Raw genomic sequence first — 15,184 nt, forward strand, 5'->3', positions numbered from 1 at the left:
TTACTTACTTCCCAGACTTCTAAGAAGAACGAGACATTCATCAGGAAAAACACAGATTTCAGAGGACATGCAACAAGTTCAAAATTAGCCAAGCTTGACTGAATAATTAGCCATGATCAAACCTCCTTTAAGTCAGTGATGCAGTGAAGTCATTTGATAATGCAACACACAGCACATTGAGACACATGAATGTAGTGCTGGTTTCAGTTTCCCAGATAAGTGAACAGACAAAAAGCATTGTTATTAACTACAGAAAAGATTCCACAGTCATTTATACTGTAAATCCTAACAGTTTAGACCTTTTAAACTATATCCACATCACATTTAACTGGATTGAACAGTTTAACCAATTAGAAACATACTGAGGAAGTTGTTGCAGCAAAATTTATCAAGAATTATCAGACATGACTGTACAAAAGAAACATGTGGCTTCTGAGAGGATGGAGATCTGAAGAAAAAAGCTAGTACTTAAGTGGAAAACACAGTCAACCTTAAAGTTTGAAATGCAGTGAGAACTGAAACAAATCAGCAGAGAGCTGAAAGTGAAGTGCAGAATGAGGCCAAGCAATTAGTGAGTATAAAGTAAGAAAAGCTCCCAAAAGAACTAAATCCCGACAGCACATATCCCCAGGGTTTGAACTGATTTAACAAGCCCAGTGAGGGATGAGGTGTGAGCGGTTATCTACAAAAACAAAATATAAGAATTAGAAAGAAAGAAAATGGTCTGGTTATTTTGAATGTGTGATTTAAAGCTGTTTAGATTTCATCAATCAGAACACACTAAACTGATGTGTTTGTGTTCGTCATCACATTCAGCTGCAGTCAGAGGTCACAAGTCTCCTCTCCAGGACAAGGAGCTGCTGGCACCCTCCCTAAATATTAACAAAATAACTTAATCGAACCATTCATTAAACTAATAAGGGACACGCAAGGGAAAATTACCAATTAAAAGAAAACAAAATCTTTGTTTTGGTCACCAGATGTCAAATACTATGTTCAACCAAATAACAATCAAAAGAGGAAAGTGTAGTTCAGCACCTGAAATTTGTCAATTAAATACATTATTATTATTATTATTATTTAAGAAAATTAAATCGTCTCACTCCCTCGGATTATTGACACATTATATATCAGTAACTCCAAAACAATATTCAAAGCCCTCCTATCTAATCTAGTATATACTTCTAATGTAATAAAACAAACTCAAAAATATAATGTCAGTTTAATGTTGTACATCTTTATTTGTATTGTTTTATATATATATATATATATATATATATATATATATATATATATATATATATATATATATATATATATATATACAATAAATCCAGTTTTTTAGCACACAGAAAACAGTCATATAAACAACCTATCAAAAGGTAATGGGTGAGCACTGCTCTGACTCTTTTAATTAAGACACAAAGTGAAAGAAAATTCAGTTGGGCTTCAGTAAACAGGGGTGGAGGGAGCCATAGCTGGTCTTACGAGAGTTCATGTGAATTCTAGCAGTGAAAGAGATTATGCTCTCATCATGTCCTTCCTCTCACTGATGTCCAACATGTTATTACTAGGCTACCTGTGTTTTAAAATTCATTATCGTGAGTAAGGTATCACAGTAATGAAAGGCTTGCCAGGGCATCTCTCCACATATTTGAGGTATGTTACACGCTTTGCTGCATTAGAACCAGACAGATTGTTCACACGTTTGTACCAGCATTGTATATTATCTAATGGTGTCATGGTATGTATTACCAGATACCAGAGGCTAGATGATCAACGAAGTCAAAGCAGATGCGATTTTATCTGGGTGCACAGGAATTCAAACCTTCATCGTCTGCATATACTGTACCACAAAAACCTGCCATCATTTATTTCTCCTCATGTCCTTCCAAACCTGAATGACTCTTTCTTCTGTACTAATACTTTTAAAAATATCTTCTTTTGTGTACATACAGGTTTGGAACAGCATGGGGGCGAGTAAATAATGACAAAATTAAAATTTATGGGCAAACTATAATTTTTAATTGTTAAGGCTCAGTGTTTCTTACTACTTACATTAGCATAGCGCTTTTATTGTTATTTATTTATTTTATCCGATCATTTTGTGCAAAATGAACCATCTTTCAAGTCTGCATCCATTGCCTTTAGTACTTTATCTACAAATGGCACAAGTGTCTTACTGCCTCCATCTAGTGGTTGAGAATAAAACAGACATCAAATGGAGAGAAAACGTCTGACACCAGAAAGTTCATGTCACAGGAATGAAAATCCACAGCAGATGTCTGAGCCAGTAAAGAGTTTTATTTGTTTATATTAAATCAAAGGAAAGCACTATAATATACTTCACAAACCAAACACCTTGTGGTGTAATACAGAGGTTTTCAGTCTGTGCTCTGGGGACTCAGCACTGTGTATTTTGTACATATCTCACATGGATCTCTGATGATGATCTCAATCACGTGTGTTAAATAAGGAAGTGCTGTGGGTCCCTAGGTTCGGGATTGAAAACCACTGGTTTAGTACATCTGTAATATCACAAAAAGAAAGATTTTAATATGGCATATTACAAAAAAAAAAGAAGGAAGTAACACTAGTGGACAATATTCTTTTTTTAAATAATATAACTGTACATTTTTTAAAGGTGACAAAAAAAGACAACAAAAACAACAAAAAAAAGACTTCCTTCTATAAACAGAAGAAACATAACTAATATCTTGTTATGAAGACTACATTTAAAAAAGCCAATAAACACCTTTTTTTTGCCATTAGAGCACAGGGCCTGGAAATAAGGGGGAGGGGGGATTAAAGAGAGTATCACCACACACTCAGAGGGATAGCAAGAGCAAGAATAAGGCAGGAGAAGACAAAAACTCCTTCAGTGAATGATGGGAACAGACTCTCATGTCACAAACCATCAGACCCAATGAAACCACCAAAGACTATAAAATATGATGCCACTGATAATAATCATGAAAATTTCCAAAGTTAACTGAGAAGATGACAAAATGAGAGAGATGATAAAAAGATGTTTGTTATATAAAGAGAGACTATTTTTTTTTTTTTTTTTTTTTTTTTTTTTTGCAGAAACAGGATGCAGCAAAACATGCTCAAAAGCCCAGCCCTTCTGTCTGCAACCCTCTTAAACATTATGTTCTCTTAATATAGGTCCGAAAACACCAAAAGAACAATGTTACAAAACAACAAAAAAACTGCAGCTGCAGAGGGTGAAAGTCAAATCTGGTTCTGCCTTTTGTACATGGGGGACCAGATTTATCAAAGATTAGATCCAAGGGGTTTATATTTGCGTTGTTCTGCTAATTTTCCTGGGCTGAATCCAGTCATTTCAACAGAAATCTATGCAATTGGGAATTTTCAGCAGAAGTTTCCAAATGTATATTTCGCAGTAGGTTCAAGTTAGTCACAGATTCACCACACTGACAAACAGAAAACTGGTTTGAAAGTGACTTCTGTGATTCATACATCGCTCCACAATAGACAATGGACCTTTTTTACCCACAAAATTTTGCTAATGTCACCACACCTTAAATCTCTGCTTGTGTCAATCATCCTCTCTTCTCGCCTACTTGGACCACAATGAACAATGCACAACAAAAAGAGGAAGAATATTAATAAAAGTGACTTGATTGATTCGACCGACAAGATGGTTTTGAACTCAAAACTCTGTAATGACCTGGATGAATGCAAAAATACATAGCAAAAAAAAAAAAAAAAAAAAAAATTGTGGACATGGCACACAGATAACGTTGTTATTGCTTTCTATTACCAGCCTCTGGAAGTGTAATAGAAAGCTGCCCAGATAACAACACAGATAGAAGAGTGTGTTTTGGATTTCTAGATCTCGGTTCTAACAGTTTCTCTGGGAATCTGGGACCATTTTGCCCAGATCTGGCAGTCAAGAGGCAAGAGATGGGCATAAAATGACTCAAGACATGGTTAAAAAAAAAAAACATTCCTGAAGTATATTTAGACATCTTTCTTCGTCTCAAAATATTTGGTCATTTGAATCTAGTCATTCACAAAATATACTGCATTCATTTCAAAGTCCTCACATGCATAACATGCTGAGAAGGCAAGAGCCTGAATCATCGCAAATAACATTTTTGCCAAAATAAAAACTACTGTTTAAAACCAACAGATCAATTTTGTTCAGATCAGTGCAAACTTCAACATTAGCAATAACAATGATAAATATGCCCCAAGTCCACAAATCACACCATTTAAAAAATGTTTTAAATCCCAAAGCATTTTTTTTCTGGTAAAAACCCCTCACAAGGATCAGAGCTGCAGAGAGAGGGCCCATGCTGAACAACAGTGAGAAATACCACCACAACAGACGTTCACGAAAGACGTCCACAACAAAAGTTCAAAGGGAGAGAACATGAACAGTACAAATACAACTGACATATCAGAAGCTGCATTACAAGTCTGTATAAAATCTGAAATAAGCTCAAAGACATAGTAAACATACAAGTAAAACAGTTCCTTTTAATGGTCTAGATTGTTCCAGCCGTCTGAGACAGTCCTGTGCTGAAGTTCTGCATAGCCAAAGCTTCTATTCGCTAACTATGGACTGGATCAATATCAGCCAAATACAAATGTTTTTTTTTTCTTTCTTTTAGATTTATACCAAAATCATAAAAATTTCAGCGCCTACTCACAATTCGTAGTTCTTAAACTTTATCTTTGTAAACAGTTTGCCCTTTTTCTGTTTAAAAATACATTCTAGTCAGAAAATTGTGAGGCATATATATATATGTGGCAAAGCTCTCTTTTATCGTTTTTTCTTTTTATACAAAAAATATGCTAAATAATGCTCTATACACATCATCTACACTCCCCCTCTCTTTATAGTACGCGACTGTGCAGGAAGAGAGGTATAATTCACTGAATTCTCATCTCCTGTCATTTGAATAAGGGGGACTGGCCACATTCTGAAGGAGGGACTGAGTTTTCACAGCCTGGAGCGTGTAGGAGTGGCTTTGGCTCATCTACGGGCCAGCAATGTAATCGCTGATTGGTCTGAAAACCTGTCGCACAGCATTATCATGCGGTTAGCTTAGCGCATGCTCTAAACTTCAGGCAGTGACACCAGAGACTGTTGGTTAGTTTACTTAGTTTACTCAGTAGCCCGAGCCAGACGGTTCATTACACCGAACATGTTCTGGTCTTTGTACTGAAACAGAGTTCGGGTGGTGTGGCGAGGGGGGAAGGCTCAACCCATCCTGCTGGTGTCTCATATCACAGCATTTGGTGCATCAATATGGGCTGGTATTAGGCCGGCTGTCGACTACTTCTGTTCCATAACAAGTCATATTGGCATCTTCGCACCATCTCCACATTCAGGACGGTCCCATCATTTTGCTGCTACTGAAATGTTATTGAAAGCTGGTGTGAACTTCTGATAACATCCAAAAGCAATGTGTAAAACAAGCACATTCATTTTGTTTTGGTTGCATGGCTATTAGACCAGCAATGCAATAGCCTGATTAAACCATCAGTTTGGCATTGCTATGGCTTCGGTGTCGTGATTGTCACTAGATACACGGCAGGTTCTTGTGTTCATGCATGTTTGTTTGTTTCATTGTGTTTACAGGTCAGAGCACGTGTGAAGCATCCAGATTGGTTTCACACATCTGTTGAGTGATGATCGGTGTCTTGGGAGGCAGATGGAGCATGCTGAGCAATGGCGGCTACTGAGAGACGGCGTCTGGGTGACTCATGCGAACATGATGATTCACTTTATATCTGCATGTAGTGTTTATGCATGCGCTTTGTGTTTAAAAAAAATGTAAAGATATTTTTATGTTTATAGAAGTCTGAGTGCTATAGGTTCTGTGCTTCAGTCGTGTTCGTGGACTTGTATGTATGGATGTATACATGCATGATGTGGCTCTTCAAAGTCTGTCGCTGCGAAAGCTGTCCTCTACTGAGGGGTCAGGGAGGACCATATCGGGGTCACTGAGCATGCTCAGTCCATCCAAACTGAGCGGCTCAATGCGTAGTTCATCCTCCAGTGGAAAAACTCCCTCTGAGTCCAAACACTCTGGTACCGCAGACAACATGTTGCTGATGTCCTTAGAGAGGCTGGGATTGGAGTCATCTGAGAGAGAACGAAAAACAGCAGGACCGTGAGCGAGTGGTACATGAGATGTGAAGGAAGATCTAAAATACTTCTTTAATAAAATAGGATATGAAATACTTCCTATTTCATATTTTTTGTTTTCCCTGAATGCCTAGTCAACTAATCAGCCTTAAGGAATCCACCTATATAATCTACCTGGTTTTTGGAGAGGTTTTTGAGAATCCAGAGATACCAGAAGCTTCAAATACCTGCTTGCTGCTCAAAGGCCTTTTTACAGCTGTCCTTTTAATACAATTAATTCGTTTGACAGAAACCTTCCCTAATAAGCCTTTATCTGATTGAGTTATTCTGTGTTCTGATACACTCACAAATATTTTGACAGTTTTTACAAAATATAAGTTGGTTTCATGCTTTCCATCTTCAGAAAGATCTTTCTTCCTCCCCATACTGCATGAGAAAATTGACTTGTTTAATAATGTGGAACAACCTCTTTAAATAGGTTCACCATTTAGCTAAGAAGACCAGGCAAACCATTTACCAAACCTGCCTGAGACTGATACAAGTTATCTAAAAATATGAGAAATAAAACAAACACTTTCTATTAAAACAAAACACTGAATGTTTATTTTACTGAAATCCTACTTCTACGTTATAAGTCCATGAATGAAATTCGTATTTAAGGGATACTCCACCCCAAAATGAAAATTTTGTCATTAATCACTTACCCCCATGTGCAATCTGGGTTACATGAAGCAACGGGAAAAAATTTTGTTAAGTGAAGAAAACTAAAATAATGACTTATTTCAATAACTTCTTTGTCAACAGTCTCCTTTGTGTCTCTCCATATCACTGTATGCTGTGTATGCTCTTCTGTGTATGCTCATCCACACCACAAGGATGCGCGGTTTTATTTCAAATCAAAGCTAAATACATGTAGAAACAGCGCATCCTTGTGGCGTGGATGATACAGAAGAGCATACACAGCACACGGTGATATGGAGGGACACAGAGGAGACCGTTCACAAAGGAATTATTGAATAAAGTCGTTATTTTTCTTTTCTTTGCTTACAAAAAGTGTTCCCGTCGCTTCATATAACCCAGATTGCACATCTGATGTCAGATGGAGTATTCTGATGATGACTTTCATATCTTTTATGGACCTTGACACTGTTATTTACTTGGCAGTCTATGGGACAGTCTCAAGCCTCCAGGTTTTCATCCAAAACATATTAAATTGTGTTCCGAAGATGCACAGAGCTTTCACGGGTTTGGAACAACACGGGGTAAGTGATTAATGACAAAATTTTCATTTTGGGGTGGAGTATCCCTTTAATAATCAGAGTTTGTGCTTTGAAAGCAGGGCACAAGAATGAAAACCAAAGAGGGTAAATTCTCCTAATGACTCACAACGACCTGCTGTCTGATCATCCCAACCTGTAAGGATGATGTTGGGCACTCCTCCTCCACAATTAGAGTAGAGTGTATTGGGCCTCATTTGAAGGTGGTCTTGCAGGTTTCCATGGCTACCGCCCAAGCCCATGAGGGCAGCCTGGGAGTAGTAGAGGTTGGATGAAGGGTCAAATCCTCCTGCCACAGAGCTCATGACATTCTCCAACATATTATACTGATCCTGCTGTTTAAACACACACAAAATATTTGTTACACTGTTTAGAAGACAAAACATGACCAAGATAGGAATCAGAGAGATCTTCCTCAAATTTTTACCTGATAGGACGAACACTTGGACTGACGTCCAGAAAACTGCAGCTCCATAAAGGGGTCATTAAAAAATCCCCCCATGTTGTTGTGCTGAAAGCAAAAACAAGATTCAGTGTTTTCCTGTTCAGCCAAGATTAACCAGCATCTGTAACGGCTGAATATTAGTTATTCTCCTCAAATCCCTGTTTCAACTAAAGTTTAATTGGAACTTACAGCGCTGGAATTAAAGTCGAGCGGGACGCTCTGCAGCGGGGACACAGGCTGGTGCTGCTGTTGCTGCTGTTGGCCACCTGTTGGTCGTTGCTGCACCCCTGGATGCTGGGAGCTCTGCTGAATAGACGGATGGGACTGGGGAGGAGGTTGCTGCTGATGCTGCTGCTGGTGCTGCTGCTGCTGCTGCTGCTGGGTTTGCTGGTAAAGGGGGTAGGGAGGGGGCGGCTCCATCGGCAAGTTGCTGGTGTCCAAGGCAACACCCTAATGAGAATGGGAAAGTTAAAGAATCATTTGTCTGGGAGCTTAGCTACGGTACACTACAGAACACCCTGTTCTTGGCAGACATGAACAATAAACCAGCTGCCCCATTTGTAAGCACAGGGCTCCACAAAATGAATAAAAGTTAGTACATTTTTGAAAAACATGAGAATGATGGCATCAAGTTTTACACATGGCACTAGCACCTGGTTTGGTATTCTGTTCCACACAAAAAAGATGATTTTAGAAGACAGGTCATATGGACCACTTCTTATGGTAATTATGAACAGCCATTGTTTGGAAAAGAGCTCCTTTAAAATTAATAACTGGCTGGGTGTTGATACAGAATTCCTAAGAATTTGATTCCCAAGCTCTTGATTCAATTTGATTTCCGTCTTGCTTTCTCTGTGGCTGCTGTAAATTATACAGGGAAGCATCTGATTCGGTACGTTTTTTATGTAAAAAAAATGCATTTTAAATACAGAAAAAAAGAAAACTGTTATTTTTAATATTATTTAAATTTTACTGTATTTTTGAATGGAATGACATGAGTGAGTATAAAATGAAATTTTAACTATTAGCTTAAGGCTTTAACCTTTCATAGCAAAGAATTTTGTGTTGAATTCAAATGGTTGTGCCACAAAGTCCAGACCAATTTGAACAGTGTTGCTCAGTGCAACCAATTAAATTCAACACAGAAATCTGTTATAAACCCTTGCAGGGTCAAAACAGATCAGTGGGCAGCCATTCAAAGACTCGGAATAAACAACCCTTTGCTATTCACTCATGCCATGTATATAATTGGACTGTGCTGTGTGGTTCAATTGGTAGAGATGTATCACCACACATTTGATTGTTCGCCTTTCAGCATTCACAGCAGAAAATGGTAGTGCATAATTAAATTTTTCCTTTTTTATTCGTAGTCCTGAAAAGTTTAGAGCCCTGTAAGCAATTTAATACAAGAAGCCGGCGATGTTCTGGATGAGGATTGAGTAAAGATACTACCGAAGAACATAAGGACATAATCATGAAGAGTTTTAATGGGCACTTTTTTTTTTTACCTGTGTGATCGGAGAGAGAGAGGGCGACATTGTCGGGGAGAGCTGCTTGCCCAGGCTTCGCCTCTGATCGCCCCCTGGAGAGAGTGTCAGGGGACTAATGGGGGGCGGCCGTCTCCTGGGTGAACTCGCCATGCCCGTCGGAGGAGGGTTGGACAGCGAGGAGAGACGCAGAGACGTGTGGATTGATGGATTGCTGAGAGATGAGTGTAGCTGAGAGTTGGTGAGGGACGCCTGGATGGAAGGGTTGCTTAGAGAGGATGACAGCCCTAAGAGGACAACAAACATGACATAATCAGCTTCAGGGGTTAAAAGTGCTTCTTGAACTGCCTTAATGAAACCGAGATAAGCCTATAATTGCTTTATGAGTCACTGCGTGCAGGCCAGCTCCTGTCCTGATGTCCACTCCTCAGAAAAGACACTGAGCAATTGTCTGCAGGTCACTGGACCAGCGAGAGCGAGAGAGAAAAGAGCTGTTTATGAGCAGCCAATTCAGGGGTTAAAGGTCGGCTGTGTCTCTGGGGACCAGCCAATCAGATAGCAGCACAGCTGAAACGGGCAGCAGAAACATCCCAGCACACCCTGTTCCCAGACATGAGAGCGAATGGAAAGAATAAAGCTCAAGAGAATGGAAGTCAAAGAGAGCGATCAGATGGCGGATGGATTTAAAAAGGGGGGAAGAGAGAGGAAGAGAGCTGTGGTCTTCTGCATGGATGTGGCCCTTTAGAAAACACATGGCATTCATACCCCAGAAAGCGCCTACAGTTTAAGCCTACAGTGTGCCGTTAAACAAAGACCGGAGTGTTCAGCCAGGCTCTTCTGAATCCAGGAGATGCTTTAACAGCAAACGAGCCTCCTTGAATAACGATTCGGTCCCAAACAAAAGCTCTTTTTATTCTTAGCTTGTATGAGAATGAGATTACGCTTGTGTGAAATCCAGTACAAGTATTAACGTGTCTGTTTATGCTGTATTTAGTAAACTCACTGACCCTGTGAGTTTCCGATGCCCAGATGCATCATGGCTGCGGGGAGGTTGCCAGTGCTGCTGCCTCCACTCAGGTTGGGATATCCAGCCTCGTCGGGGTCCAGAGGAGTGGGCAGCGGAGAGGGGAAGTGCAGGTTACTGAGGTCAGGCAGAGACCCGCCAGTGTTTAAAGTGCCCTGGTAGTGAGACAAACCTGCATTCTGCTCTGGAGAAGGGAATATACTGCAGAGAAACAGATGGACAATTTCAGCATGTTTAAATGCACAGCAAATATCTAGTAAGCAACCAAACAACATGCACAAAAATTTCTCTTGACTTACTTGATTCCAGGCACTTCACAGGACTTTGGCCGGGAGGACAGAGACTGCACCTGCAACCAGGCAACATGTGCATTAAACATCCACACTCACAGAGATACATTTGCAAACTGCTATCTATAAAAAATCAATTAGTATTGTAGCTAGTAAGACCAAATGGCATCATACTAATAACACTTAATATGTAATCAACAGCACAAAGATTCTGTTAAAGAAGCCATGAAATCAAAACTGACAATTTGCTTATGGAATGTTGCAGTGTTTAATATAAATCACTTATCCATACACATTCATTTTTCAAAGAAAAAGAAAAAAACCCTTGTGGCCTGTTATAACATTAACAAGCCCCTCATCTCTTCTCTGATGACGTGTATGCTGACGTGAGGACTGAGTAATAAGGTATCCTAGATTCAATCCCTCCAGCAAACTGTCACTCACATGAAATGATTGCAGTAATTAACAAACGACGATCAATTCCCCATGGAAAATAAAATTCCACCCTATATATTTTCCCAGGTCGAGAAGCTTTTGTACTTGAATATACACTGAAAAAAATGTTTCATTCATCCAATTAAAAAAATTTAGGGTAATGATTCACATCTATATTTTTTAATTTGAGCCAATGGAAAAAAAATAATTGCCCTAAGGGCAAGTAATTTATTTTTCATTGGCTCAAGTAATTGGACAAATGAAACATTTTTTTCAGTGTATGTTTCAATAGGGAAGAAAAACAATCACAAATTCTTTTACAAGCTGACTTTTAATAAAATTTCTTCCTCTAGATCAAAGTTAACGACTTTACTAGGTCAAAGTTAGGAAATGACTGAAAGGGACACAGCATCAGTGAGATTTCTGAGTAAAAAGTGAACAATAAATGTCAAATAAAAAACTTCAAACACAATACAGAACCAAAAGAATAGGGCCTTTCACACCGCTTTAGTTCCAGAACTAAATGTACAGTATTAAAGTACTGGGACGATTTTGCGTGAACTATTTCCCAGTACCATTTAAAGGGTTGCTTTCGCACCGACAGTGTGTACTAGGAAGTGACGTAAGCCGGTTGACAGCAACGTCATTTGTGTGCAGCATTCAACAACAAAAACAAAGAAGTACAATGTTAACAACAGGAGGATGAAGGACGCTGTGATTGGAGCTGTGTTTTTGTTGTGTCTCGCGGGTTTCACAATAATGGACATGGAATGTCGACGTATACATAAATCGATTGAAAGAACGGAAAGGAGGACTAAGAATCTCCAACGACAACTAGCAGGGCTACATTTGCTACAAGTGCCTGCACTTCAGCGTCCATTCATCTATCACTACACTCCACACTACCTAAATATGTTGACACAATGTTTACAGTATGTTACACGGCATTTTAAATCGTGGCGGGTGAGTGCGTTTTCATACACCTTTGGCCAATCAATGTCTACTTACGTCACGGGTAGTACCAGTTGTGCTGGTTAGACCCTGCTCTGGAATAGGAGCTAATTTGGTTCTTGAAAAAGGCAGTCCAGTACTAAAAACGTACACAGTTCCGGCGGTGCGAAAATGGCAAAAAGTGGGTAGTTGCACAATTAGTTCTGGTACTAAGGTTCCTGCGGTGCAAAAGGCCCTAATATAACTTAAAGAGCAGGTCAGATGGGTTTTTGAAAAATCTCTCTTTTGTAGTTTATAACGTAGCTATCCTTAAATGAAAACAATCTGCAAAGTTGTTAATCAAAAAAGTGCATGATAAATAAAGGTATTGTCTCTCAAAAGAGAGAGTCGGTTCTGAATCGCCGTAACGAGTCATTATATGTTCGACTCTTTTGCCTGTTACCGGTGTACGTCACTGGGTACACATTTTCATAATCCCCGCCTGCCCGCGAAATACGAACAGAGTCTGACCTGCCCACAAACACTTTTGCTATTAGTGCGTTTACATCATGTTGAGAAGACGCGGTGTTCAAGGATACCACAGAAATACAATTCAAACCTTTTGTTGTGTGCTTGTCATTTTATCAAGAACTGCTTCTCTAATCTGGGCTTTTATCTTCGTTGGCTTCTAATCTTCTTAATTTGGACTAACAAGCTCTCTGAACCACGACCTATAAGTAGTACGATTGATACGTTAGGTGTACATTTTCAATTGAGTGCTCAAAATATAATTTTTTTGTGCCAATATGTGATGTATACCTAGTGCAGCTTTAGGTTTCCAGGTAAAGCACAATATTACTGTCTTACTGAAGTAGTTCTAAAAATTCGCAGTGAACGTCGATTATTGTAGACTGATGTTGTTCTAATTACTTTGTTTAATAATAAAGAATGTAGTGTAGCACACAGACTTTATAATAATTGTGAAATTGCTGTTTATTGTGCTACACTGGCAGTTACAGGGTTAATGCGGGAGAGATGAGTGATTTCGGCTGGTGCTCCTGTGATACTGTTCTGCGTTCTGATTAAAAGTTAAGACCAAGCGTCTTTTGTCTGTCGTTCTTCAAACATTACAGTAGACATATTTTGGTTTACAAACTGTATTGTTTCATCAGTTAGTCACGGTAGCACTCGGCTAACGTATCCACCTAGTGTTCACAGTTTAACAGCTAAACTTTAGCTGTCGGCACGATTCTCTTACATAAGGGTTTTTGTATTTTATGTCATTATAAGAACGGATTGATTATATTATTGTCTTATGTAAAGGTGCTTTGTCAATGGTAGCGCTGGCTAACTGGCTCAAGGACTCATCTCTGTGCCAATCTCAACAGGTTTGGCCAGCTGACCAATCAGGGCAGAGTAGGCTTGAGGAAGGGAGGGGCTTGCTCCGAACTTGCTTGAAACGAATCATTTCCTAATCATTGGCAAATGACTCTAATATTAAATGTATATTCTGAGAAAATTACAATGTTTTCTGACCTTAGATGCATTTAAACCTGATGTAGGGGACTCCAATACAATATTGGGACACTTTAAAATACCATCTGACCTGCTCTTTAATTTCAGTACACAATCATTTACATCAATACTCAATACTTTGTAATGAAACCAATCAAAAACTAACATGCTATTGAACCCAGGTCTTTATTTTGTTAGTAATAATGGCCAGTTAGAGGATTATTAGGCTACCTTTATACAGTTACACATCAGATATTTTGATACGATTATGATTTCCCGACCAAATTGTGTTGTTACTCAGTACTACAGATACTATAACATCACTAGACCTCATGCACTCACCTTTTTGGCCTCCCATAACTGTTTTGGCAGTGGCTTATTCACTCCGAGCAGATTCTCCTCATTAGGGACAGCAGGAAATGAGAACACTGCAGAGGAAAATAGACAGTCCCTCATTAAATTTTTAAAATCATCCCTGTTACATCCCCCATTCACTTTGTACAGTTAAGGCTGCTCATTTTTAAGTCACTAATTTCATTTTGTCAACAAAAGAGTAAAAGTAAATACTCAATCTGTATCCTACAACTCAACCAAAAAAAAGTGAGACTTATTTAGTTATGTTATGGTAAACTATATGAGATCTGAGTTGGACCGCCAGCAGAGGACACCAACTGTTCCACAACACCAACACCATCCATCACCCCTCTACAGCAGAACACAGTGAAGTACTCTCATTAAAGGGGTGAATCTTTTTTTTGGTGGACTGAACACATGATCGAGAGTCAACAAGCATGACAACACACTTACCATCTCTAGAACTGTCCACCTCTGCTTCATTCATGCTGGCTGCACAACCACAAAGAGAAAGGCCAATTAGATCAAAGAGCAGTTAATCATTTTGCATTCACACGTTACCCCCCCCCCCCCCCCCCTCCTTTTTTTTTACGCCCACAACAGATAATGACAGAAAGCATTTGGAGGATTAGGATTAAAAAAAACTAAAAACATTGAGAGCATGTGTATCAAGAACATGTCATATGTCTTTTATAGAATTAAAATGGCTAACTGAACCACTGTTGATGTAACAGACAGTATATTAACGCACATCACCTGTGACATGGCTTGATTAATACTTTGATTGCAAGCATTTATGTAAAACAGATCCTGAAATAAATCTTGTGTCTAATATCCACTTTATAAATGAACCAGTCTAAAGCACTGGAAGTAATGAATTATTTCTCGATCCACAGAACCTAGTCTGAGATGTAACTATGGAAAATAAACACCATCATATTCATATTTTATGCAAGTAATGAAAACAACAGGGATGAAGACATTAGAACAATAAATGTAATATTGAATCATATGATTGAAATATGCCCTGAGAATATTATTTTTGGTAAATCCCCTCCATTATTAAGAAATAACACAGAACAACATACTCTCAGAATGATTAGGATAGCGGAATCGGAGCGAATCACCAAGGCACGGCTCAAACCAGGACCTCCACAAATTCAAAGATGCAAATGGATCTCATGGTAAAAATAACATAATATAACAAACTGAAGTTTAAAAAAAAAAAAAAATGGGAACGGCTTAAAAAAGGTGCTTCCTGAAATGCCTGGCGTGAAGAAGAAACAGCATCTAACAAGTA

The 15,184-nt window shown here is 38.9% G+C and overlaps 1 protein-coding gene across 7 annotated transcripts in view; it reads right to left on the reverse strand.

Moving 5' to 3' along the window:
* Positions 1 to 2,284: 2,284 nt before the first annotated feature.
* LOC109068104 (CREB-regulated transcription coactivator 3-like) overlaps positions 2,285 to 15,184 on the reverse strand; it is a 44,167-nt gene continuing 31,267 nt past the window's right edge. For 4 of the 7 annotated variants that reach the window (XM_042760701.1, XM_042760705.1, XM_042760707.1 and 1 more), the window contains 9 exons: positions 14,338 to 14,376; positions 13,873 to 13,958; positions 10,660 to 10,709; positions 10,344 to 10,561; positions 9,358 to 9,623; positions 8,039 to 8,299; positions 7,832 to 7,915; positions 7,514 to 7,739; positions 2,285 to 6,124 (listed from right to left, as the gene is read on the reverse strand). In XM_042760701.1, coding sequence (XP_042616635.1) covers positions 5,919 to 6,124; positions 7,514 to 7,739; positions 7,832 to 7,915; positions 8,039 to 8,299; positions 9,358 to 9,623; positions 10,344 to 10,561; positions 10,660 to 10,709; positions 13,873 to 13,958; positions 14,338 to 14,376 — 1,436 coding nt within the window. In that variant the 3' untranslated portion in view covers positions 2,285 to 5,918. The remainder of the gene's footprint in view (positions 6,125 to 7,513; positions 7,740 to 7,831; positions 7,916 to 8,038; positions 8,300 to 9,357; positions 9,624 to 10,343; positions 10,562 to 10,659; positions 10,710 to 13,872; positions 13,959 to 14,337; positions 14,377 to 15,184) is intronic. The other 3 variants (XM_042760704.1, XM_042760708.1, XM_042760702.1) reach the window with 2 other exon arrangements.

The sequence above is a fragment of the Cyprinus carpio genome, chromosome A7, assembly GCF_018340385.1.
Source record: "Cyprinus carpio isolate SPL01 chromosome A7, ASM1834038v1, whole genome shotgun sequence".
Classification (NCBI taxonomy): domain Eukaryota; kingdom Metazoa; phylum Chordata; class Actinopteri; order Cypriniformes; family Cyprinidae; genus Cyprinus; species Cyprinus carpio.